Here is a 25564-nt window from a genome sequence, read left to right on the forward strand (position 1 = left end):
ATAGTTCTTCCTAGTTCTAATATCTATTTTAGTAAATAAATAGTAGTTCTTCCTATCTCAATATAAACAATTTTATATAATTTTTAAGACTAAATTCGAATTTTAGCTCAGATTTTTAAGGACTTTAGAATAAGTAATTGTTGTATATACTTGTATATATATACATACTTGTATATATAATATTGTGTATATATTAATATTAAGACAGTAAGAAGTCTTATTGTTTTTAAATGTTTTTCTATTTAAATATAAGGAATCCTACTTAAAAGTTTTATTTTTAAAGTCTTAAAAATTTTAATATAAAATATTGCATAAAAATATATAAAAATATATAAAATAAGTTAGAAAGTTGTATAAATGTTATAGATCTTAGAATTTGAATACAATTTTAAAATACAAATTTCCCGTTATCAAAATATTTGGTTTGTTTTTTGTCCATCCCTAGGTGTGACCGTTTGTGATCCCCCCGTTGTGATGGACAATAACAAAGAGGAGCTGCCGTGCGAAAACCCTAAAACCTGTTCCCGTCCGAGGCGGCTGCTCCAACGCCCGTCCCCCTCGTTTCTGCCGCTCGCTCGCCGACCCACCGACATTGCGTGGGGCAATAAAAACAAACAGAACGAGCGCTTGGATTGGCGGCCTCCAGTGAGCGAACGAACAACTGTAAAAGTGGGACGCCACCGAAAAAGAAGGCAACAACAACAGCAACAACAACAAGACGGGCTGAGAAACGGCAGCGGCGGTGGTGGTCGCGTCTCTTGAAGATTTCACTTTTCGACGAGCGATTCAGCGGAGCACAACGATTTGAAGCAACTAATAGCAAATAATTGCATCTAACAATACACATTGTACCTGAGAAACGAGGAGCAGGCCCACAGAGAAACATGTACCGAGCCAGTGGACTGAGGATTATGCAACAAGTGCGTGGAAGGATCAGCGGTGAGATCCAAGGGGTCTATTGTGCCGTTGCGCCTGCGCTGAAAACTTTCACTTTGCAACAACAAGTACAGCAGCAGCAAGGTCGCTGGACGGCAACGTCGACGGTGAGTGGGAAACAGGTGGCACCGCCACAGGTGACTCCTCCGCCGCGTCACGACTGGAATCGGGCTGTCAGCGAGGCGGAGCGCATCGTGGGCTATCCCACCTCCTTCCTGAGCCTCCGATGGCTGCTCAGCGACGAGATCGCCAATGTGGCGCTGCACTTGCGCAAGTTGGTGGGCAGCGCCCATCCCTTGATGAAAACGGCCAAGTAAGTGGGATAGACCGGTTTACCTTTTCACTTTCGATTAGTCTTGAGGAGATTGGGTTAACTTTCATGAACTATTTTCCAGGCATCTGCTCTACAACGGCAAGAACACGATGCAGGCCTGGGGACTGATTGTGCTGCTGGTCTCCAAGGCGGCCGGACATGCTCCCAGTGTCCCCGATGTGGAGCAGGACAAGAGCGCCGGAGTCCTTCACTCCCAACGAGCCCTAGCCGAAGTTACCGAGATGATAAGGATTTCCCACCTGGTCCACAATGTAAGAGATCTTTCGTGGCTTGAAAATCCAAAATACAGTTCCCTGATCTCTTCCAGAGCGTCGTGAATCTGCAATCGAGCACCCAGGCTGGCCAGGATGTGGCCACCTTCGACGACATGTCCTTCGGCAATAAGATTGGCCTGCTCACCGGTGACTACCTGTTGGGACACTCGAGTGCCGAGCTGGCGAATCTGCGCAACCAGGAGGTGGTGGAGCTGATCTCCTCGGCGGTGAGGGACTTCTCCGAGTCGGAGTTCATTGGCGAGCGGGATGAGCAGAACAACCCACTGCCCTACAAGCCAGGGACCTTCCAGCGCCCCTCTCTGAGCGTGGGCGTGGATTTCAACGAGCACGATGTGATGGCTCCGATGCCCATTGCTCAGGTCCTGGGCAATCCGGAGCAGGAATGGGAGTGCCGGAACATACTTAATGCCGGCAGCTTGTTGGGCAAGTCCTGCCAGGGCTCTCTGAAGTTGGCCGGCCAGAGCGAGGAGCTCCAGCGCCATGCCTATCGGTTTGGAAAGCACTTGGCTCTGGCCTGGCAGGCCTGCCTGGACGCGGAACCCTTCCAGTGCCCCACCCTGCCCCTGGACGCCACCTTTAGCCTGGTTAGCGCCCCCGTTCTGTTCCATCTCGAGCACGATCCTGAGATGTACGCGGATCTGGAGGCGGGCAAGCAGTCGGTGGACAACATCGACTACGACAAGATCCACAGAGCCATCCTGGCAGGGCCGGCGCTGAACAAAACCAAGGAGCTGCAGCGAAAGCATACGGCCGCTGCCCTGGCCGTCCTCCAGCACTTTCCGGCTACGGATGCTCGGCAGGCTTTGGAGAACATCATTCTGGCCATGCAGGATCTCTGATCCGGGACTACCACGGCGGATTTGAAACGGGTTCAGGGCTTAGGCTAGTTGTATTTATTCCAGGGTCATTCTATCGATACCATTAAAAAGGACACTGTTGACTAATCTTAAATGGGTGGACTAATCTTGATGGGCTTATCTTAAAGAACAAAAAATAATATTAAAATTTCGAATATCAACGAAGGGGTTTAATTTTTACTAATTTTACTAATTTAATTCTAATTTAATTAAGTAGAGTACTTAAGGCTACCCCCTTAACGCCCTGTGATCTCCATCAGGACCAACTGGGGACACCGTTCATACTCGAAATACTGCGGAAAGTCCAGCGGGAGGTGCTCTATTTTCCAGGGCTTGTTGGCTATTTGCCGGACGAGGTACTCGTACATGGGAGCCACCGACTCGCAATCCTCCAAAGTGAACACATAGCGCTTCTCCAGGGCCATGTATATGGTCTTGGGTCGTCCGTTCGCCTTGCCCCTTTCCAGGAGGAAGTCCACCACAGAAATAAAGGCATCGGTGAGGGCATCGTCGTAGATGACATCGGCGGCCAGGACCACATCACTAGAATCGATGGCATTGAGTAGCTCCTGGGGCTGCTGCCCTTTCGGGGTGAGAAAGTCAAACTCCAGGACGGATATGTTGGCAGTGCAGAGCTGGGAGTTCCTTTGAACATTCCCCCGGATCAGCTTCAGGATACAGCCCAGATCCACATCCGTGCAGAAGATTTTCCCAGAATTGTGAATGCCAGCTGCTATGCTGGTTAGGCCGACCCCAGCGCCCAGTTCCATCACATTCTTCCCGGAGAACTCGGTTCTCTTGAAGAAGAGGTAGTCGGCCAGGAGCAGGGCACCACGCCACACCTGCAGACCCACCAGCCGGAGCTCGGTGGCCTCGGAATGTTCCAATTCGATTACGCCACGTCTCGGCCTTGGCACCTCAAGGTCTCCATCCCTATCCGCCGTAATCCTCTCCAGCTTCTCGTCCGGATAGCGGAAGCGGAACTTGGAGATCACTCTACTGCCGTCGCTCGCACTCTTGGTGGGCTGGTAGTTCGTCTCGCTGTAGATCTCCGAAGTGACCGTGAACATGCTCGAGTTATGTATGAGTTATGTAGTTATACTAAGTAAATTGAATATGCTTGGAGGCCCGGGTAGCCCCCGGACGGAGTACGGTCACATTCTCATCTGTGCGTGGGCACGACTAATAGGTATCGCCATTAGCCGATTGATTTTGCATTTTGCTTTGCACATTGGGCTAGGAGTGTGATTTTTTCGAGTGAAATAAAAAAATATATCCTTTTAAATTGAATCCTTGATAAATTAACAGAAATTAGGTAAAGAAAATAGAAAGAAAAACATGATTTATATTAAAATTTATACAGAGCTAAAAAAAATGATTAAACAACAAGCCAAACTTACAATATTGATTTAATATTTCAATAAAAATTGCAAAACAAGTTTTATTTTCAATTTTAAATTATAGCCCTTTTGTAATCAGCTGATGACCTGTTGGAAACATACCACATTTACCAACACTGTACCATACGACCCCAGCTTTTTCTACTCCCCCACAGATGGCGCCACTGACCAGAGGTGTAAAACACTAAATAGAAAACCACTTTATAACACTGCTCCACGTTAGGCGTGCTCCAACCGAAAGGAAAAGCATTAGAATTTTAAACAAATCATGGACGAGGAGGAGGATCCCATCGTGGAGGAGGTTTTTCGCAAGCCAAATACACCTACCCTTAACATGAAATAACTGTTTGTCCACCCACAGATTCCTGTCTTCCTATCGAAGAACCTCCAGGACAGCTTGTACCTCTTCCAGTATCCGACGAAAACAGAGCTGGCGAACCACGATGACTCGGTGGTGGTGAATTGCTGCGTGAAACCCTTCGCCCAGGAGGTGAAGGTCGACTTCGGCCTGGACACAGAGTCGGGCCACTACGATCGCTTCAAGGGCGAGCAGTTCGCCCAAGCCGCCGACGGGAAGAACACCTACGGAGCAGCTCCGCCCAAAGGTATGGAGCGGCCCACCTACAAGCGCGGCATCATGGACAAGCAGGCCTTCACCAGCAGTCGCTCGCTCACGGACGTCACCAAGTACATCGTTGGCATTTACACGGACCGCGAGGTCCACCTATCTCCGCTGACCAGCATCGTTCAGCTGCGTCCGGCGCTCAGCCACTTCGACAAGGAGGACAAGCGGAAGAAGGCGGAACAAAAGGCACAGGCAGAGGACCCGGAGGAGGAGGAGGTGCTCCAGCAGGTCACCGTCAAGTTCGCCCGCGGCAACACCAAAAACACTGGCAAGGAGCAGAGAGCCGGCACCTACGATGGCTTCGTCCAACGGATTGCGGATGAACCCTGGTGCGAGGCCTACTGGCATCCAAGGGGCACCCCCACGGCCGAGTTGGAGCGCCAGAAGCTGTTCGCCACCAGTCACCAGTCCAACCAGGCGTTGGCCCTCAACGCCGGGGACTATCTCAAGCGGCTGCTGCCCTACGATGAGCATGTCCAGCCCGTGGAGGCGGCTGCCCCGGCTGCTGCAGCTGCTCAAGTACTTCCTGTCTATAATAAGGCCATGTTGAGGACTATGCCGTTGCTAGAGCAACTGCGGGTACTTCTCCGGGACGCCAAGATGCTCTCGTTCGGGGATCTGCTAGAGGTGCTCGCGGAGCACGTGGATCCGCATGTGGCGGCGGACAAGGTGCTGGCTTTGCTGCCCCAGGTGGCCATATTGCTGCACGGCAACTGGGTGCCCCGCTCCGAGGTGGTCTTTCCCGAGAAAATGCTCTCCCATGCAAACGGAGTGGCCGCGGAGCAGATGATACGTGCCAGGGACTACATTGTGAGTCTTGGTATCTGTTAGATGGTTCCTTAAATATAATATTATATTTACTTCCCAGCTATTCCGCTTCTCGCGCACCGCCTGCCTGTATCGCGCCCAGGTGATGGCCGCCACCCAGTTGCCGCCGGCGGAAACGCTAGACGTTTTGAGGACGGTGGCTCGGGTGAATGCCACGAAACGCTGGGAGCTTCTGCTGCCACCGGACAAGGAGTTCGAACAGAAGCATCCGGAACTGGTGCAGCGGCAGGAGCTCCATTGGCGCGCCTCCGAGCAGCACTACAACGAAATGGACTGGGCCAAGGAGACGAAACGGGTGAGGAAGCGATCCACCCGCAAGAGCGAATCTTCCACCCAGTCCACGAGCTCTTCCATGCCGCCGCCTGCCCTGAATCAAGTTGCCAACAACGCTCCTGCGGAAACGTAGCAGTTGCTGGCCCTAAACTTAAGAAGGAGCTGCCAAAGTACGTGGAGGAGTCACATGCTACACCTAGACCCTAAAAATAAAAGACCAACAAGATTATTTTGTTACAATCAGTGACTTTTCAATGAGATCCGTGATTTCTTGAACTAGAGCCTCTCGATTGGACTTGGTTACGTTATGGAGGATGGCACCTGGGTGTTTCTTGAGCTGCTCCACTAGGGGCAGGTGGCCCTTCTGGGGTATGGTGATCACCAGGGGAGTCTTCTGTCGGAGCAGATCCCTGACGGCTGATTCGAACTTCTTGCTGAATAGCTCCATCCTTCCCACTTCATCGATTATCAGGAGTTCTCTCTCCGATCCTGGATCCTTGGTGTGTAGCAATGGCAGCGCAAGATCTTCAAAGTCCTGGACGTAAACTGAGTACTTCCCCACTTGTGGGCGTTTTTTGAGGTCTGCCGGATTCTCACGTGACAGGATTCCTCGTTTTCCCGCCAGGGTCACCACATCGAATCCTATTCTCTGGCCATTCTCGCCTCTTACCTCCTCCGTGTAGAATCCTCGGGAGGATAAGTTTTTTTCACGAAGCTTCGACCAGATCTTGTGAACCAATGTGGTCTTTCCCACTCCTAGAAATGGTTATATTTTAGATTTTAACTGGTTTTTACATTTAATTTTGTTTATTACCTGGAGGTCCTGTAATTAAAATTATACTACACATATTTTCAGACAATTACCGGCTTATTTTTGTTAATTATTTGTTTTGTTTTGATTCTATTTTGAACTTAAGAACTAGATCAACCAGGAATGGATTACAAAAAGCGTTCAAAACAAAATATTCTTCAGTCCTAAAAGAATAAAAATATTTTACACCACAACATAAATAATTAATAAAATTAGTTTGTAATTTATATTTACTAAAAATCGATAAGCAACTGACTTAAAACATTCAAATTTTGGCGCCTAGTTACCCGCTTTTACAGGAAAACCCCCTTTAAGGAAAGCGAGAGAATAAAGATGGTCACACTATAAGTTCAAAACTTAAATTTATGGAATGGAATTTTAATGCAACTTAACAAACGTCCTTATAGATCTATGAATCGTTTAATGTATTCCGCTCAAGAATCGGATAGGAATTGAAAAGATATAGCCATCGCTGGGGGCCATATAGGGGCTGAAGGCATTTTCGAAGGGGACTTACCAGAAAATGAGACAAAAAATCTGTAAAATATTTTGATTCTAGATTTTGATGCAGATCGGTGGAGAGTCGATCCACGAATCGATTAAGGTATTCCGCTCAAGAATCGGATAAGAATTGGCAAAGATATAGCCATCGGAGGGGGCCATATAGGGGCTCCAAGCATTTTCGAAGGGGACTGCCCAGAAAATAAGAGAAAAAATCTGAAAAATATTTTGATTCTAGATTTTGATGCAGGTCGGTGGAGAATCGATCCACGAATCGATTAAGGTAATCCGCTCAAGAATCGGATAAGAATTGGCAAAGATATAGCCATCGGAGGGGGCCATATAGGGGCTCCAAGCATTTTCGAAGGGGACTGCCCAGAAAATAAGAGAAAAAATCTGAAAAATATTTTGATTCTAGATTTTGATGCAGATCGGTGGAGAATCGATCCACGAATCGATTAAGGTATTCCGCTCAAGAATCGGATAAGAATTGGCAAAGATATAGCCATCGGAGGGGGCCATATAGGGGCTCCAAGGATTTTCGAAGGGGACTGCCCAGAAAATAAGAGAAAAAATCTGAAAAATATTTTGATTCTAGATTTTGATGCAGGTCGATGGAGAATCGATCCACGAATCGATTCAGGTATTCCGCTCAAGAATCGGATAAGAATTGGCAAAGATATAGCCATCGGAGGGGGCCATATAGGGGCTCCAAGCATTTTCGAAGGGGACTGCCCAGAAAATAAGAGAAAAAATCTGAAAAATATTTTGATTCTAGATTTTGATGCAGATCGGTGGAGAATCGATCCACGAATCGATTAAGGTATTCCGCTCAAGAATCGGATAAGAATTGGAAAAGATATAGCCATCGGAGGGGGCCATATAGTGGTTCCATGCACATTTATGGATTTTCGAAGAGGACCCCATAGAAAATTTCCAAGAATATTAAAAAATTTCTCGGTTGCAGAAAATATAATGTGTAGGTTATAACATTATCTTCACCAAATATATATGAAATTGTGAAATTTTTTTCTGTGTAGAGAGAGAGACGGAAAGGGCTCTCTGATGCGATGTTTGGTTGCCAGTGTTGCCAACTATCGATCATCAAAAACTTTGTAGCCAAAGATTAATAGATAATAGATATTTTAATAAACAGCAAATCAAAGCTATGAAATTTTAATTTATTTTATTAGTTCTTTCTTCAAGAAAATAACCACTATCATACATATATCTTAAAAGTATTTATTCTATTTTTGAAGACTTTCAGGAAAATATGAAACACAAAGAAGAGATGAATTTTTAGCGATAACTCTTTGTTTTTGTTACTGTCCTTATGACTTTTATGAACTATTTTTGTTATAATTGATTTTAAAAAAAGCAAATTAATTTTGAGAAATAGTTGGACTAAGCTTTTGTGGCCATAAAAGTTAGCCAGGTTTGACGGGAAATGGCTAGGCTGCCAGCACTGTTAGCTGGAAAAAAGCCAACGCAGCGCGAGACATGACTAAAGGCCTGGTCACACTAATTCGAACCGTCGATAGAGGAGCGTGCGTCGTGTGTTCGTCGCGCGTGAATTGAAAATTGAAAACTCGTAATAGCCCGCATCCAATTGTTGCTCTCGATATACTTGTGCAGTGCGTCCGGGGAATCCGATCGGTGATCCGAGAGATTTGCTGCCAAGGTCGCTGGCTAGCTGAAGTGCGGGTGAAGTTAAAAGCGAAGCAATCTGCATCTCGGGCGTCGCTGTCGCTTCAAAGTTGTTCTGCCTGTTTCGTCTTGTGGTCCGCCGTCCGCCGTCCGCTGCCTCCCGCCGTCACTCCATCTTACACTCCGGCACCTCTGTGCGTGTGCGTGGCCAGGCGACAATGTTGAGGCCGTGAAAAGTGCACCAGAGTCCGGCGGAGAAACAGAAATAATAAACACAAGTTGGATCACCCAGACCGCCAGATGGCCGAGGAGCACAATCCAGATACCGATCAGGAGCTGATGCTCCACCAGACCACCCAGTCCCTGCTGATGGCCAGCTCCATGATGTTTGTGGATCATCCAGGAGGTGCTGCCTCCCTGCCTATGCCCATGCCCATGCCCCTTCATGCTCCTGTCCCCTACAACGTGGATGAGCTGCTGCGGGAGAACAATACGCTGCACGCCAAGATCAAGGAGCTGAGCATCGAGCGGGATCGGTTGCTGTGCGAGGTGTCCAACCTGCGCCTGGAACTGGACATGTCCGAGCTGAAGAGGCTGCCAGTGGACTTTGATGAGAGGTGAGTTCCAGAAGAGATCTAATCAGAGGCCCTGGGGGTCCTTACTAATAAGATTATAAACAAAGTTTCTGAAAAATCCAATTGTTTTTTAATATTTATTCAAGAAAATTACTCTCTTTTCATTTAAATCTTAATAATTCTTCCAAATAATGCGTGGTAGAAGTTGTGGGAAGAATTCTTCGTAGAATTCGAGCTGTGATAATTAATCAATCAGGTTTTCGGAGTGTTATCCCTTTAAAGTCCACAAAATTAATAATAATATGATTCTTTGCAGACATTTTACGCTTAAGCCATAAAATTAATTTACACTTTTTTTGATAATTATTTTTTATGATTTTTTGGTTCTTGGGAATATCAGTTCTTATCGGAGTCCCATGTCAGGGTCGTATCAAAATGGATCGGGGAAAGAAACATACATTCTTTATTCATTATGTCAGAGACTATAGTATTTTTGGTTGTATTTCCTTGATTTCTTCCCTTAAAATCCACTTATTTTCTTGCAATTTCCTTGCCTGGAGAGCCTTCAAATGTTGACTCAACTCTGGTTGAGTCACTTTTGTGTCCCCTTGTCCTTGCACCTTGGGGCAGCTGCAGGCCGACAAGTCCGTCTTACTGGTTTTTGCAACCCCTTTTTTGCAACTCCAGGCTCCTGGCTGCTAATCGACACAGTCGCGGTCGAAATAATCGATAGGCATTTTAGGGAATTATTTTAGGCCTAAAAATGAATCATTTGAAAGAGCCCTTGTAGTGCAATTTGTTGAAAGAATTTCCGCACATAAAAGAGCTATCTGGCTGGGCATTAGATAATGGCCTAAAGTGACTCAGTCCTCTGATCCTATACCTTGTTTCTATTTGTTTTCGGCCTTTATCGGCCAAGTTATCAGCTCACAACTGATAACTGATAACTAATAGTGGAGTGCCAATGCTAAGTGCAAGTGGCGATCATTTATTTGGGCCTCTGGGGCGGATTAGCCTTCAAATGCAAAGGCAAATAAGAGCCATGACAGTTGGAATAATTTGGAAAATATCTCGATAGTCGCGTACCTGACTTTGTTTCGAATGCGATCATGCCTCGCACCTCTTTACAGAGAATCTACTTATATATATATGCCAGATAATATGTATATTCTATAGGTATACCTTGTAAAGCGCAGTTATCTTTACCGTTTTCTTTTTCGGGAGCTTCTTGGCCTCTAAGGTCAGAAGATTCGTGGGCTCTCCAATTATACGTTTTTGGTTTTTTATTTTTTTTGCGCTCACCTTCGCTGAAAAAACATTCAAATAGAAAACAAAACCAAAAATGGCAAGAATCTTGGTTTTGAGAGTCATCGTCAGTCTGATACTCTTTTTAGATTTTTTTTGAGAGAAATTGAGAGAGATTTGTTATGATTTTTGTTATTTTTTCAATAATTATGTCAGAAACTATAGTCCCTAGCCTTGAAAAGCATAATTATGCTTATTGTTTAGACTTGATTAAGTAAACAAATGTTTTAAAATATAAACAAAAGGGATAATAAATCAATATTATTAAGTTCTATGGGGATATATCTGTAGAGGATCTAGGAAACTAAATAAATTTCAATATTATACAATTTAAATTGGTTTAAAAGTAAAAAGAGGATACATTTTGAAAATAGAAAAAGTATCTAAGACCTAAAAAATAAACAAATTTCAATACAATCTGCAAATGGGATGTATTTTGGTTCTAAAAGATACTTTATAAGACAAGATATATGTATACGAGGTACTAGAAAAATAAATAAATTTTAAAATAAAACGAGATGATTCTCCATAAAAAGCAATAGATGGAGGAATAGATGTTATTTTGGTTCTAGAAGGCACTATATAAGACTATATATCACGTCTAAAATATTATCTTCTAGTAAAAACACTAGAAATATACATAAATTATAAGATAATCAGATGATAATCGTATTTAAAAAGAATAGATGGATCTATCGGCACTATAGGTACCATAACTATCTATATAGGTTTACTATCTCTACCTTACTGCTACCTATTACCTTGTAGAACCATAATTATGAAGTACCATAGTACCTTCTAGTACCAAAATAGCTCCATCTATTATAGAAAAATATAAATTAACCCCTAAGATTATGATTAATTTCTTAATCTCAAATCCCTACTATAATTTCCTTTATATTTTCTCGTAATACCTTCCAATTAGCATTTCCAAAAGTAATTCCTACTCAGTTTTTCCTACTCCCTTGATAACTCTTATAAGATTAGTCACACGCACTTAGTCCAAGTCTCCCTTGAGATCGTGTATCTCTAAGATAGAGTATCTCAAGAGGCGACACCAGCCTCAAGATCAGAGATGTTGTTGAAAATGTGCGGGCAGATTTCTTGGTGAGGTTCTCCACAGCTTATGGCTTGGTGGTCACTCCGGTACTCTGGCACTGCAAGAAATAGTTGTATTATATTTAAAATAATTATAAATTAAAAATCTAGAGAGTTTAGAATTTATATTTTTATACAAGAGATGGTTTGAGATGTTCTATAATTTTTCTAAAATATTTTTCCTACTAATTACTATATTATTTCTCTCTCTGCATATAAACAATGGTCGTCTTGCCGCCGAGTTCAACTCATTAGCCAGTTATCATCATCTAATAAAGCAAACACACGCACTATGTACTATGTACTGTGTACAGGGGCGTGGAAAAAAGGGGGGGCGACCCGAAAAGAAAAACACTTGCCCATTTGCTTTTGTTTCTGGCGTTTTCTGGTCTCTTTGTGATAATTAAGCGAGTGGAGCTCCGCAGAGTCTATTAATTTCATACGCCCCTCTTTTAAATGGGGCGCCCCAAAAGGGGGGTCTCCAGCGGGAGGATGGGATAACGTTTTCCGACTTTTTAATGAGCGCTTACTTATGACTTTTGGAGGTGAAGCAGATCTCTGGCCCTGTGGCCACTCTTCGGTTTCATTTGCATGCAACATGCGGTTGCCATTGTGGCACATGCGTGTTGCAAACATCTTTGAGGTCTGCTTTAATTAAAAGATATGCCAAATGGACATGCATGTTGCGTTTTGGGTCAAGGGTGGTCCAAGTAGTTTCGTAAAAAATGAAACAATGGTCAGGGGGTATCCCCAAAATGGGGATGATCTAAGAGTGCCATCCAGATGATGGGAAAATACTTTTTTTTAGGGAGGGCGTAGCTTTATTTTAGACTGTAATTTCATTAAAAGATATTCCCTTGTTTTTTTTGTTTGGGATTAATTGGATTGTTATTTTTTGTTTCAAAGGGTAATATTGCGGTTCTTTAATTACAAGTTATTGGTTTTTGAGATTGTTTGTGGCTTGAACTGATTTTTTCCCAGGATTTGGGTAGCAGAGTTACAAGATACTTCTACATCTGCTGTTATACTCTTTAGACCTAAAAAACCCTAAGTTATAATAGTTCTTTAACTATTTATCTATCGATAAAAGCTTAAGATATCGATGGTATTAAAGTTGGTCCATCCCCAAGAAGGAGATGAGTAACTTTTCTGGTAGAAACTATACCATTTCGTTTTAACTATCCTCATTATACCCATTTAAATGGTTGTGACTAAGTTCTCTTTCAGTAACTTTCAGCAGTTCTTATAATTTCTGTCTATCTGTGAATTAATTATATTTTCAGAGAATACTTATTTACGCTAAAGCTATAAGATATTCCTAAGACACTCCTTTATATACTTCTTAGACCTAATAAGTCTTAAGATATACATAAGTATAATACTACATTCATGTATTTCCGTTATTTCTTATAGCGATAAGCAATATTACAATCGATAAAAGCTTTATGGCGTTAGTATAGAGAGTATGTCCATCGCCAAGCAGAGGAATAGTACTTTGAGGTATTTAGGGATAGATTCCTAGGGATATGATGCCCATTTCGATGATTATGACGGAGAACTGAAGCTTTTCTTAGAAAATAAATAGCAAAGCTATAAGATACCTCAAAGACACACCTTTGCAACCACTTACGTGGATAAGCACTATTGCAATGTTAGACTAGGCACGATCTATCGATAAAAGCTTTTGGGCGATAATATCATGGGCATACATCGCCAAGCCGAAGAATAGTAATTTCTGAGCTAACCAGGACTAGTTTTTTAGGAATATGATGCCCATTTCAATGATTAAGACTAAGAACTAACGCTTTTCTTAGAAAATAAATACAAAGACACATTTGTATACATATACTTTTTAGACCCAAGATATCGATACTACTAATATCGATAAGCACTGTTGCACTGACGATAAAAGCTTCAAGGCGATAGTATCGAAGTTGGTCCATCGCTTAGAAGAAAGAATGGTATATTTTTAATTAGAACCTGTAGCACTAAGTGTAAAAACTGTCCCTATCCCACCCATTTAAATGATGACTAAGTACTCTCTTAGTACCAGCAGTTCCAGCAATTCCTCTCCATCAAATATAGAACTAGACTTGGAACTACAATTGAGACAATAAACTCCCTCTCAGTGCCCTCCATCGCAAATGAACAATTAAGTTGATGGCTTTTCTGGTACATTCCAGTGATCCGCTGCCACATGATGATGGGGTGTGTGGATCATCCCAACACCCTGCCATCCTACCACCCTCCCACTCTGGACGCCATGTGCTCTGCTCCAGACTAGAGACTATTTATTATGCATGCAATAAAAACAAATGAAATTTTCAGTTTTTCGATCGAAAAATGAGATCATCTGGCCAGTCGGCAGTCGGTAGTTGGTGATCGGTGATCGGTAGTGGAAGAATAATAATTAAAATCATTTATTTGTATGTCGTGTCTCTGAAGCTGAAATGTTTAATAAACAATGTCATTGCCGGGCAAGGAAGGAGGTGGTTGGCAGGAAAGAGGCTTAAAGTCTTTCGGGGATTAGTAGTTGCCAGCTGAACAATGTAATCAATTAGAGGGCGTCCCGCATTGGCATTTTGCATATGGTCTTGTATCTTTTATTTTCTGCCATTGCTGGCCATTTTGTCGTGCAGATACATCGATGTATCTGGCAGATACTTGTGCCATGATTGATGAGTCATGGGTTCGTGTCGCAGTTGTTTCCCTGACAACTTCCGAGTCACTTTTCCCCAAGTCTAACTCTAGCTCTCCTATTCAGTGGCTTGTCAATCGTGCTTGGCTTTGACAGCCAAGTCCCGGGTCTTGGCCATCTTCTGGCTTGTAGTTTCTGCCAAAAATGGACAATGGTCAGTGGGTCTGGTGGCTTGTGGCTTGGCGGGAAGGGAAGTTGCCAATAATAGCCAGCACTTTGGCAAGCTCTACTTTTGGGATGATCCATGAGCCCATTTCCGATTAGGTTTCCACCTCATCTGTCCTACAACTAGCCACTGATTAGTGGTCTGATTAGTAATCTTACAAGCTACTGGGCTTTGAGGCAATGACTTGCAAGGTTACCCCCTTTTTTTTCTGGGCCGAGGCTTTTGTTAACAAAATTAGTGATGTCCGAAGGTGTTTCTGTGAAGAGAACTACCCCTTGTGACTAATACCCCCACTAATTGCACCTGAAAATAGGCTTCTAATCTCTTACTAATAATTTTAACATTTATAAGCAATACTTCATGCCATAAATGGCTAATTTATGGCCCCACCTTGTACAGTTTCGTGAGTGGAATTTTTATTAGATTATTGTAATATGATAGCTTTTTGTGAATAAGTTTTCAAAGAGAGGTTTTTAGAGTGCCAGCACCTAGAATAATAAATATAATAATAAACCTTCATCTTATCACTTGATGACACAAAGAGTCAGTCCCTCTTTCCATAAAATTTCATCACCATCCCAGAGACCTTATCTTTGAGGATGAGTGGTTTGTCTTTTGAGATTTCTGGGCCGACATCTTTCAACTGTTTATCTCCGCCCTGCCACAGTGCTTTCTGCTGTCTCTTAAACCGCTTATCTCTGCCCCACGTAGATGCCCCACCACCGACAGACAGACAGACTTCCGGTTCCAGCCACCCACTTTCCTTCGAGGTCGCCTCTCAATCAATTACCACCCAGAACCAGGGTCATAAAGAAATCATCAGAAAGAGAATTCTCCGAAGAAATGCATCTCCCCTTCTGACATATTAATGTTTTAAAATTTTAATTAAAAAACCATAAAGAAAAGTGTGAAAATATATTCCTCATTCTGGGTGTCTACATTGACCCAAATTTTCCCAATTTGTCCGATTTTTTTGTTTTTTTTTTTGGGGGGGGCTAGTTCAGAGTACTCGGTGGCCTCCCCCCCCAGACCTCCTCGGCCAACACGCCCCAATTGCGAGCGCCAAGAAAATGCGTTGTTGCTTAATTTCCTCTTTGCTTTTGAGGAAAGCATGCTTTTCCTTCCTTCCTCCTCTGCCCCTCTTATTGTCTCTTTTGCTTTCAAAGTGCAGCGCCCTCTTCTCCTTCTCCTTCTTCCTCTCCCTCTTCTTCTTCCGTTTTAATATTCAAATTTTATATTTCCGTTTTTTCAAAATTCCAAAAAAGCTCCAAAAAACCAACAGCTGTCTAGAGGCGTGAGTGTGAATTTATTTGTTAGAGATGCGGGGTTCAGAATTATTTATTTCTTTAAAAATATGAAGAATATTAAGGTTTTTGTTTAAAAAATAATTAAAATTAATATCCAATAGCTATAGTATTTTTCTAAAAAGTGTGAAGGGAGCTAAAGTTCAAAAATTTTTCCAAAATATGTATTTTTGGGTTTGAAATTTGAATATTTTCCTTTTTTAGCTTTTTAAAAAAAGCTACAAAAAATTTTCAAAATTAATACTTAAGAGCTCTAAACTAGTTTCTTAATACCCTTAAAACTTTCAAATTTCTTAAAATTTTAAATTTTTAAATAATTTATTAAGTATTCAACTTTTTTTCTATTTTCCGTTTCAAAAAAGTAATAATTTTCTAAAATCTAGATCCTATTATATACATAATTCTACCTTCTATTCTTAGAAATTCTTATAACTTCTATTAAATATCAAAATAATTATGACTTATTTTTCAAAAATGTCAGTTTTTGAAAATTTTTAGCTTGAAAAAAGTCAATTTCCTTAAAATTTAACCCAAAAACATGAAAAAAATTTCTAAAAATGTTGAAATAATTTGTAAAGTATTAACTTCTTTTTCTATTTTTCTGTTGAAAAAAGTATTAATTTTCTAGAATCTAAACCCTATTATATAATTTTACCTTAAATTCTAAGAGCTACATATGTACTTATAGCTTCTATGAAAAATCAAAATAATTGTGACCAAGTCTTCAAAAATTTCCGATTTTTTTTAAGAAAAAGAGCTTGAAAAAAGTCAATTTGGCAGCAACTGCTGTGCTGCATTTCGCATTTCGTGTAGGCGCCAAAAACGAAGAAAAAATAAAAACAACAAAATTATCAACAAATATAAAGCAATTTCTGTATATATTTAAATTTTTGTGGGTTTTTCGTGCATTTATTTTTTTTCTTGTTTCTTTTTCTGTTTTTTGTTTCTTCTGCGAACTCAGTGACTTTTGCTGGCTCATCATTCACCCGAAAAGCAATGCCCCATGCCCCATACCTCGTACCTCGCACCTCGTGCCTCGTGCCACCCCCTTAATGCGGTGGCTATAACTTGACCTTAGGCCTGTCTGCGCCGACGTCAACGGACGCTGCCGGCAGCGACGCTTGCGCAGACGCCAGAGTGATTGTGTTTCTCTTTTTTTTTTATTTCCAGTTTTTTTTTCCCCCCAGTGGTGACCCAATGGAGCGTCGAAGCGGCGCCGCGTTAAAAAACGCACTCGGCCACCAGACGCCCACAATATACAATAATTTCGTGTTTTTTAATGCCGTTTATGCGGATTTCATTCAAGACGGCTAAAAAGCGTAGTAGTAATCGCCCAAAACCGTAAAACGAAAACGAAAACGAGTCGGAACGAGAAACACAAATGCAAATCGAAAGCGAATTTAATATTTTTTACAAAAAAAATATATTTATTTTTTTACCAAAGTAAGAAGTAGGAGCTGGTGTAGGTTACAGGGAGAGAAAAGAAGTGGTTCTTGAAGACTAAAAAGGTCTTTTAAGTATAATTTCTGAAGAAATGGTCCTGAAACTCTTTTTTTAATGGTTTTTTTTTCACATTTAAATTAGATTTTTTTAAGGAAACATTTTTAGAATATTAATATTGGCTATTCTCTCTAAATAAATATTTATTAAAAAATATATATTTTACAGAGAGAGAAATATATTGGTCCTTTAAAGTCTTAAAAAAAAGTCTGTTACAAGAAACAAAGAAATAGTCTTGAGAATTATATTTTTTTAAGGTTTTTATTCAAAAATTTGTTGTTTTTGAGATTTTAAGTATTTATTTCAAGTAGAAGTATTTTTAAAATACTAATTTGTAATGTTTAGATTTTTCTTTCATCTAAATTATTTAATAATTCAAGTTTATGGTAAATATTTATTAAAAATATGTATTTTTTCAAGCCGTATCTGTTCCAAAAAAAGGTTTCTTTTATATTTAAATTCAATTTTTATTCAAAAAACTTGTTTATAATACTAATACTTGATTTTTTAGATATTTCTGGGAAATAAATCACATAATAATTCAGTTTTAAACACCATACATATTAGAAAAATCGCTAGAATCTATAAAGATCTCTAGAAATCTCTAAAACTATAAGTTTTCTTCACCACAGTTCTTAAAACCCAATATTTTTATGAAGATCTAAATCTTGTATCTCTTTTATCATTTATAATTTCTCTTTTATGACTTTACCAACAACTTGTAACCGCAACTTTTTCCAAGTGTATTTGGTAAGAAATATCTGGAAGTGGAGCTGGTGAGAGAGGCAACCAGAGCCAGACCAGCACCAGCCAACCAGAAGATAGCCATTTATATGTGCCATTAATCGATTGTCAGCAGCCTCGTCATGGCCTGCGATCGCCAAGCTGAGGTGGTATTGACTGACAACCAGTTACCAGTGGCCAGTGGTCATTGGCCAGAGTGGCCAGGTATACCCTGAAAGTCAAGCAACTCTGGGGAGTCACTTTGTAATATCTTATTTCTACAGAAATTATTAAGAAATGAATGACAGAGTAGAGTCTGGGGATAGAGTTACCTTTATTTTTGACGATTTTGTAAGAGGATTTTAAAGTTAAGATTATAATATTATTTTAAAAATATTAAAGGCAAGAGCAAGAGCTAGAGTATCTTGTAGTTCGCTTTTTAGAAACCTCTTTCGTATTGATTTCTGATTTGCTTTTCAATAAGCCGTTTTCGCATTCGATTTCTGTTTAGTGGCAACTAACTACTTGGAGAGCTGCATTAGCGGATTGCATTACCGACTTGGTGGATAGCCGGTAATTATCATCGTTATTATATATCCAACATATCGGCCTCGGCCGTGGGAAGGCGACCAACTGAACCAATGCAGTTACGCAGTGAAAATTGAGTTAGGCCACCCCAATAATTGCCACACTCAATTAGCACGACTCTCTCTTGTAACTCTTGTTTCCAATAACTTTAAATTCGTGTTTGTCGCATTATCGGATGTAGCTTAGTATATATTTTTTACATAAAAAATCGAGTGGAAAATGCAAGGAAAAACAGCTCCCACACTGCCTCCGCCGAGTGCTCTAAAAATAGAGTTTGTTAAACTGAAAATGTATTCCACATACTATACCACATACAAAGAAACAAAAAATCAGCTCTGTTCTGTGCTGGTTCTGTTTCTGGTCCCATTTTCACATTTCAGAATTACATACATCTCTCATGGCTCATGGCTCATGGCTCCTGTCGCCCCTCATTTCTCCACTTTCATCTCGCATTCAGATGCATCCTCCCGAGGAAGGAAATCTCAACACAGTTTTTTTTTGTTCCAGCATTCGTGGGCTGCGTCATCGTCCTGGGTAGCCAGCCAGCAGCCTCCTCCCACCTTCGTCCTGCCGCCAGGCGTCGCTATTTCATTTCCTCGCTTCCATCAGGGGCGTAGCTGGGGGGCGTTCTTTAATTAGAACTTGTTAATTTTTAGATCTAATAGCTGTTAGAGGTGATGAGTTTATTTTAAAAGGGTAGACAGGGACTAGGGAGTCAGGAGAGGGATAATAATTGAAAGTTAGTCGGAGAAACTGAGAAAAAATGGGTAAAATATTCATCTTTCTTTATAGAAGACCTTTAAAAATTAGAATATCTCTCTAAAATATATCAAAAATGGTGTAATATCTCACCAGAAGTAGATCTATTTTATATAGAGAACTAAGAAAAGTCCTATAATCCAACTTTCTTTATAAAAAACCTCTAAAAAGGTAGAATATATCTCCAGAATAACCAGAAAAAATCATAAATATTAAATTCCTTCCACCCTCCACCTGAAACCCCTTCCCAAACAGCCATTTCTATTAATTATGTTTGAAAATACTTGAAAAATTCCCTGCAATAGGTTGCTCCCAGCATCAATAATAAATTAGGAAACCCCTTAAGAAAATAAATCGCCCAGCCTCTGGCCGAGAACCACCCCCGGGGAGTCAGTGACTGAGTGACTGGCGAGCGACTGAGGAGCGCCTGAGGAGTTCGCTGGCATGCATTCTTCTTCATGCAGGAGAGAGGGAGGGGAGGGTGGTGGGTGGGTGTCTGGAGGGGGTGGTGGCATGTTGCTAGATGTGGGAAGCATCCGTGGAGGATGCCACTCCAGGCACTTGTGTAACAGCATTTCTGTTTGTTTTTGTGAATCTTCTAAGTTCGCTCCCTTTTTCGCCAAACCTAGATCTCTGATGGGCTATATGGACTAGACTAGTCCATAAGTAACTCAAAAAGATTATAATTCTTTCAAAAAAGATCTAAAAAGTTGCCTAATCACTGCAGTTTCCTCTTCCATTGTTCGAAATCCTGAACTGAAAAGTCATTTTCAGAATCTTTTAAAAGAACTATTATATCATTTCCTATTTCTTTCAAATTTTTAGACCCTTGAGGATAAAAATGTAGAGTATTTCCAATTCATTATGTCGTTCTTTATGAAGTTTATTAATTTTTTTTTCCCTTGATCCTCCACCACCACCACCCCAATGGAGAGCCCCTCCAGTTCACCTCCATGGATGTGTCGTGGGCCCATGAAGTGCTCTTTAGCGTTTGCTGACATTTTCTCTTTCTGCAACAGCAACAGCAACGGAGAGGGGAAAATGGAAAATGGTGGCAAGTATATGGAATCATGCACATGTTTCATGCCCCAAGTACTCTCCTATATGCATGAATATTCTGATCCGACAACGGTCACTGCCCCACTTTGTCTAAAAGTTTCATTATGTGTTTTAATAAAATGTGTGTTTTTTTTAATATTTTTTGGCATTATATCTTGGCAGTGGTATGGTTTTTATTTTATTTTTGGAATGTATCTCATCTATAGAGGTTGCTGAAGAGAGAGATCTTCGAACTTGTGACCTTCTTTTCTTCAAAAATTGTCAAGATAATAAGGTTTCAGATCTATTTATGCTATATAGACCCTCTAGTCTTTGTAATCTTTGTATTATTTCTATTTCTTTTCTCTATTTTAACCCTAATTTGATGCTCCATCAACTAATAAGATAATCAAATGTATCTGACAGGAAGCTAATAATCCAGAATGTCATAAAATGCACTGCCGAGCTGCACACTCGCTAATAACTTGTCATCTTGATGGAACTTTTCAAGGGGGGGAGTCTATGGGAGTCTATATATCCCAGCCACCCAAGTAAGAGCCCCCTTCTGCCTCCAATATTATGACAGCCAAGAGGGAAAATCTTTTGTTGCCGTTGCACGAGAATTCATCTCGAAGTTGGTCTGGTTCTGGTTCTGGTTCTGATTCTGGTTGGGATGTCCCTTGTCCCTCCACACCAGAGCCTCTAGCTACTCTTTTTTGTTTGTTCTTTTGCTTTTGTTTGTTTTTTTTTTTTTTTATAGAGCTAAGGGGGGAGTGGGGGAAGAGATTAAAACTTTTCCTTCTTATCAGTCTGGAAATTGTCTCTTTTTGTCTTTTTTCTTTTTTAATTTTTTATTATTTTTTTGTGTGTCCTCGGTGCAGTTGCATTTTTGATGCGCTTCATTGTCAGTTGACCCAATTCAATGGGCGTGGACCTCAAAGCTCCCACACCAAACACCTCCCACCTCCCACCACCTCCCACTCCCACTGCCACTCCCAGCTTGCCACAAAAACTGCAGCTGCCTCCTCCTCCTCGCACTGCAGTCGGCTGAAATATTCATGTCTTGAGAAGCCATTCAGAGTTTTGAACTTCTTTTCCAAGTTGATTTCTGTTCACACAATAAAATGCACGAAGTGGCTACAGAGAGAGAAAATAACTAAAATTGTAGCTTAAAATATAAGATATTTTTTCTAAGATAGATTTTCAAATTCAAGAAATACTTTAAGGTTTAAATTTGACTTTAAGAGACTGCTTGCCTTTCATTGTTTCTCTAGGAAAAATATATTTTATCTTTAGATATCTTATAGATATATAATTATTTATATTTTTAATTATTATATTTTCTCTCAGTGTATCTCACAATTGCTCTTGGCAATTACCCCGAGCTACAGAGCTGCTGATGCCGATGTTGATTATTAAATACTTATTTCTCGGCTTGTATTTGAAAAGCGCGCCCAAGAATTGAAGCTGAAGCCTCCTAGACCCTCCCATAGAGAGACCTTTGTGTTGCATGCAACGGGGGCATAGAAAGTGCCACCAAAACCACTGAACCCACCAGAGGGACTTGAGCACGCACCACACACGCAAAAATAAATATATATGTATATGAGAGCACCCCCTTGAAGGGGTTGCCATCACTTTTTCTGGGTCTTTGTGGTGCACATCGCTAATCATGAAGGCACAACCATATGGGAACTGGGCCTCGACCCGGCCCTCCTCCATCATATGTCTTTGGCAGCCTCGAAGCCCAGCGACCCCCACGACCGACCGTGTAGTAGTTCGCGAACCTATTCCCAAACAATCCAAACTATTGTAACTATGGCAATCACCTCAATTATTCGCCTGCTTGCAATTACCCACTAAATAACTCAATAGGGCTGATGAACTGGGTTAGGGAAAAGTTTCCCATAGCCGGGCGCCAAGGTGGGTTATATTTCGGTCGATATCGAAGGGGTTTCAAGGTATTATGTTAGTTTTCTTTCGATTTCAGGGGGTGTTTGGTTAAAAAGTATGAAAATTAATTCCAAAAATATTAATAAAAAAGTTAAGAATCTATAGAGATCATGTCTATAAATAGTTTACAGACTTTATAAACTTGAGAGGCCTTTTAGAGGTATACAGATCTCATAGACCTTTTAGATCTTGTAGTAGACCATATATGTAGATCTTATCGATTTTTTAGATCTTATATTTTTACATATTGTAGTGGACCGTAGTAGTAGTAGTAGTATATCTTACAGACTTTAATCCATACGGTCTACTACCAGATCTAAAATGATGTAAAATATCTTAGCCTTAAATACCTTTTAGATCTTATACATTATGTCTTAGAGGATATTATACAATTTTGTAGATCTTATGGGTCTTATAGATCGTGTAGAATATTCTATTCCATATATTTCTTCTATGGACTCTATTCTATTCTATTTGGATCTTATAGACCTTAATATATCCTCGTGAATACCTTATATGCCCTAAGTAACTTATAGACCTTATAGATCTTATATTCTATAAAGACTTTAGATCTTATACAATCTTATAGATCTTATATTCTATAAAGACTTTAGATCTTATACAATCTTATAGATCTTATATTCTTCGAAAGGGGGAGAAAGACTTTAGAGATCTTAAACAATCTTAAAGATTTTGAACAATCTTATAGATCTTATACAATCGTATTGATCTTTTATTCTTAGAAAGGGGGTGAAAGACTTTATAGATCTTAAACAATCTTATACATCTTATAGATCTTAAACAATCTTATAGATCTTATAGATTTTATACAATCTTATAGATCTTATACAATCTTATAGATCTTACAGATCGTGTAGAATCGAATATACCTATAGATCTTATAGACCTTATAACTCTTAATGTTCTTCGAGACCTTCTATAGGTCTATCTCCTACATAGATCCAATAGGCCTCATACCTTAAATATCTTATAGATATTATATTAGAATATATACTTTAAATATCTTATAGACCTCATAGATCTTATAACTATAGAACCCATACATTTAATTCTCAATTTATTAAAAAAAGAACCTCCTTCTCCTGGTGGTAGCTTAAATGTTGTCTAAGGCCCTATATTTTTCCAGAACGCTCTAGAAACATTTATCTTGAATATTTATTTATAATATTTGCTTAAAGATAAGTTTTTCTAACAGTGCCTCTCATTATAACCGGTTTTTAGCCGGCTCTCTCTGATAGAATCTCTCCCGAAATAGGGGTTGAGCGGCTGTGAATTTCGCCGCCTTGCGAATTGGCAGGATATGCGAGGGGGAATGTTTTTGAGAACATCCTGTCGGATGCATTAAAAAATCTCCTTTTCCAAAAATATTCTTATTCCAATGGATAGTTGTTTTCTTTTATTATTATAGAGAATTGAATAAAAGCCGCCTTGTAATTTGCAACCCCCCTGGAAGAGAGTGCTCTTCGGCACTTTCTGGTTAATGTTTTATGATTTTGGAATGCCTTTTAATGATCCTAAAATTGCGTCGTAAAACTATTTGTGGAGAATGTCTATTTTCGTGTAGAATTGCCCGGAAAACCTGTGGGTGTTGGGGATTGTTTTTGTTTTTGGGTCTATTTTTGAGAGCGGCAGTAATGTTGGGCGCCCACTTTTCCGTTGCATTTTCCCCCCGAGTGCATTTTTCGAAATTTTTTTGCAACCACCGTTAGGGGGGGAGGGAGAGAGAAGAAAACAACCCCCACCGGAGACATCTGTCTGGCTTTCTCTCCAAAGAGAGCGGCACAGAGAGAGAGAGTGCCGGAGAGCAGGAGAGTAAGTGCGCAGGAGCCGCTGTGGCCGCAGTTGACGCCTTCAGTAATATTTTTACTCATTTCAGTACTCCATTTAGTAGCCGACGTTAGTTTTTCGCAGACGCTTTTCCGCCTAGAAGTATTTTTGCTCCACAGACATTTGCTCCACCACCACCCCCCTCTTTCTTAAAAAAAAAAAAATGGTGTCTGTGATTAATAGCTAATTAGTGAGGGAGACATTCCCAGACCATTTCTTAAATAATTTCTTTTACAAAAAATTATTACGAAAAGTGGCAAGTGTGACAGGACTCGGGTTATAACTGTTCTTATGTGTATGTATTCGATTGTCTGCCGCCGCTGTCGCTGTCGCAGTCGACGTCGCTGCTGTCTCACCAAAATGTCCATTTTTCGTTAAAAAAAACAAAAAAAAAAAAAAAAAACATAAAAAACAACATATATATATATGTATATTTTATACACACATATGCGATTAAAAATATATTGCGAAAAATAGCTTCAAAGTGAATTCTACCCCCAACCCAGTCGCGGGGTGTATTGATTTTTTTCGTCATCTTTCTCATATAATATCGGTGCCAAAGTGTTGTATACCGTCCAAAAGAAGAACCTAGTTCCAATAATTCCGTTTCACTGAACATTCTGGCCTTAACTGTATTTACCTTATACATAATTGAGGAGGAGGAGGTGCCACCCCCCAAACCACATACCACATAGAACATAGACCGTCAGAATGAGCAGCTATACTGCCGCCCAGTACTACAAGACCACCAATATGATTACCTCCAATGAGATATACTGGTAAGTCCTGGAAGGAAAACTTAAATTTCAGATTTTTGGGAGGAAAGTTAGGAGTGAATTTTTTGCACTTTTAAGGACTCTCTGTCTGCCCACGCCGCCCCTTTTTTTTTTTTTCTATTTTTCTGTTAAGTGGCCAGAGTTCAAGGTTCGATTAGTTTTGGGAGCATCCGAGGACATTTGTGACGCAATTCCTCTCCCCAACTGGCATCCCATCTCTTTCGGATATTTTCCATCGACAGTGCACCTTGGATGAGCTAATGTGCCCACACACGATGCTGCTGCCATGGCTTTTGATGATAACAACAAAAGGTTAAAACTGCCACCTACGCCCACGCCTTTACCCACGTCCACGCCCACATCCCACATCCAGTTTTCCCAATCGTGGGCGTAGCTCCCAAGCTCTTCTCGCCCTCTCCCCTCCTCTCGCTGCCGACAGACGAGTTGGTTAATTTGCCGCCCCGAAGTATGCAGTACTCGTGATTTATTTCTTTTTTTCTCTTTATGAGAATATTTATTAACTCTTTAATTAAAAATATATTTTATACAGTTTTTGTTGGTAAATTATGCCAGAAATGTAATTTAAAATATTAAAAAATAGTTGCCCCTCAGCTAGATGGCAAAGTATGCCCGAAAGTATGCAATAAAGTTTGCGAAAAATTCGCTTAGTTCTCTCTGTTAGCTGCACAGGTGGCGCCAGAGGGCCAACAATTTTCCGCAAAAGAATTTCCACGCAAATAGAAAGA

General features: G+C 40.7%; 5 protein-coding genes across 6 annotated transcripts in view; 3 read left to right on the forward strand and 2 right to left on the reverse strand.

The window, feature by feature from the left end:
- Positions 1-440: 440 nt before the first annotated feature.
- LOC6506925 (all trans-polyprenyl-diphosphate synthase PDSS2) lies at positions 441-2496 on the forward strand. The gene is made up of 3 exons (XM_001956943.4): positions 441-1249; positions 1332-1521; positions 1578-2496. The coding sequence occupies exons 1-3, from the start codon at positions 885-887 to the stop codon at positions 2382-2384; spliced, it is 1362 nt and encodes a 453-aa protein (XP_001956979.1). The 5' UTR covers positions 441-884; the 3' UTR covers positions 2385-2496.
- A 54-nt stretch (positions 2497-2550) lies between these two features.
- Positions 2551-3707, reverse strand: LOC6493065 (methyltransferase-like protein 22). The gene has a single exon (XM_001956942.4). The coding sequence runs from the start codon at positions 3470-3472 to the stop codon at positions 2639-2641; it is 834 nt and encodes a 277-aa protein (XP_001956978.1). The 5' UTR covers positions 3473-3707; the 3' UTR covers positions 2551-2638.
- A 260-nt stretch (positions 3708-3967) lies between these two features.
- On the forward strand, positions 3968-5768 carry LOC6506926 (DNA-directed RNA polymerase III subunit RPC5). The gene is made up of 3 exons (XM_001956941.4): positions 3968-4103; positions 4164-5237; positions 5296-5768. Exons 1-3 carry the CDS (start codon positions 4071-4073, stop codon positions 5659-5661), a joined length of 1473 nt encoding a protein of 490 aa, XP_001956977.1. The 5' UTR covers positions 3968-4070; the 3' UTR covers positions 5662-5768.
- LOC6493064 (cancer-related nucleoside-triphosphatase) lies at positions 5733-6436 on the reverse strand. The gene is made up of 2 exons (XM_001956940.3): positions 6343-6436; positions 5733-6284 (listed from the first exon to the last, which is right to left on the reverse strand). Exons 1-2 carry the CDS (start codon positions 6374-6376, stop codon positions 5755-5757), a joined length of 564 nt encoding a protein of 187 aa, XP_001956976.1. The 5' UTR covers positions 6377-6436; the 3' UTR covers positions 5733-5754.
- A 1889-nt stretch (positions 6437-8325) lies between these two features.
- Positions 8326-25564, forward strand: part of LOC6506927 (IQ motif and SEC7 domain-containing protein 1) — a 39491-nt gene continuing 22252 nt past the window's right edge. The window contains exon 1 of one of the 2 annotated variants that reach the window (XM_001956939.4): positions 8326-9104. In XM_001956939.4, the coding sequence (XP_001956975.1) occupies positions 8788-9104 (317 nt within the window). In that variant the 5' untranslated portion in view covers positions 8326-8787. Of the gene's footprint in view, positions 9105-23970; positions 24822-25564 lie in introns of those variants that run through there. The other variant, XM_014909485.3, reaches the window with a different exon arrangement.

Source organism: Drosophila ananassae, chromosome 2R (assembly GCF_017639315.1).
Source record: "Drosophila ananassae strain 14024-0371.13 chromosome 2R, ASM1763931v2, whole genome shotgun sequence".
Lineage (NCBI taxonomy): Eukaryota > Metazoa > Arthropoda > Insecta > Diptera > Drosophilidae > Drosophila > Drosophila ananassae.

Bases quoted from the DNA above. Each gene is read 5' to 3' on its own strand.
- LOC6506925 (XM_001956943.4), top strand. From the start codon at position 885: ATGTACCGAGCCAGTGGACTGAGGATTATGCAACAAGTGCGTGGAAGG. The intron at 1,250-1,331 runs GTAAGTGGGATA...ACTATTTTCCAG, and splicing joins CCCTTGATGAAAACGGCCAA to GCATCTGCTCTACAACGGCA. The intron at 1,522-1,577 runs GTAAGAGATCTT...GATCTCTTCCAG, and splicing joins TTTCCCACCTGGTCCACAAT to AGCGTCGTGAATCTGCAATC.
- LOC6493065 (XM_001956942.4), bottom strand. From the start codon at position 3,472: ATGTTCACGGTCACTTCGGAGATCTACAGCGAGACGAACTACCAGCCC.
- LOC6506926 (XM_001956941.4), top strand. From the start codon at position 4,071: ATGGACGAGGAGGAGGATCCCATCGTGGAGGAG. The intron at 4,104-4,163 runs GTTTTTCGCAAG...GTCCACCCACAG, and splicing joins AGGATCCCATCGTGGAGGAG to ATTCCTGTCTTCCTATCGAA. The intron at 5,238-5,295 runs GTGAGTCTTGGT...TTTACTTCCCAG, and splicing joins TACGTGCCAGGGACTACATT to CTATTCCGCTTCTCGCGCAC.
- LOC6493064 (XM_001956940.3), bottom strand. From the start codon at position 6,376: ATGTGTAGTATAATTTTAATTACAGGACCTCCAG. The intron at 6,285-6,342 runs GTAATAAACAAA...AACCATTTCTAG, and splicing joins TTTAATTACAGGACCTCCAG to GAGTGGGAAAGACCACATTG.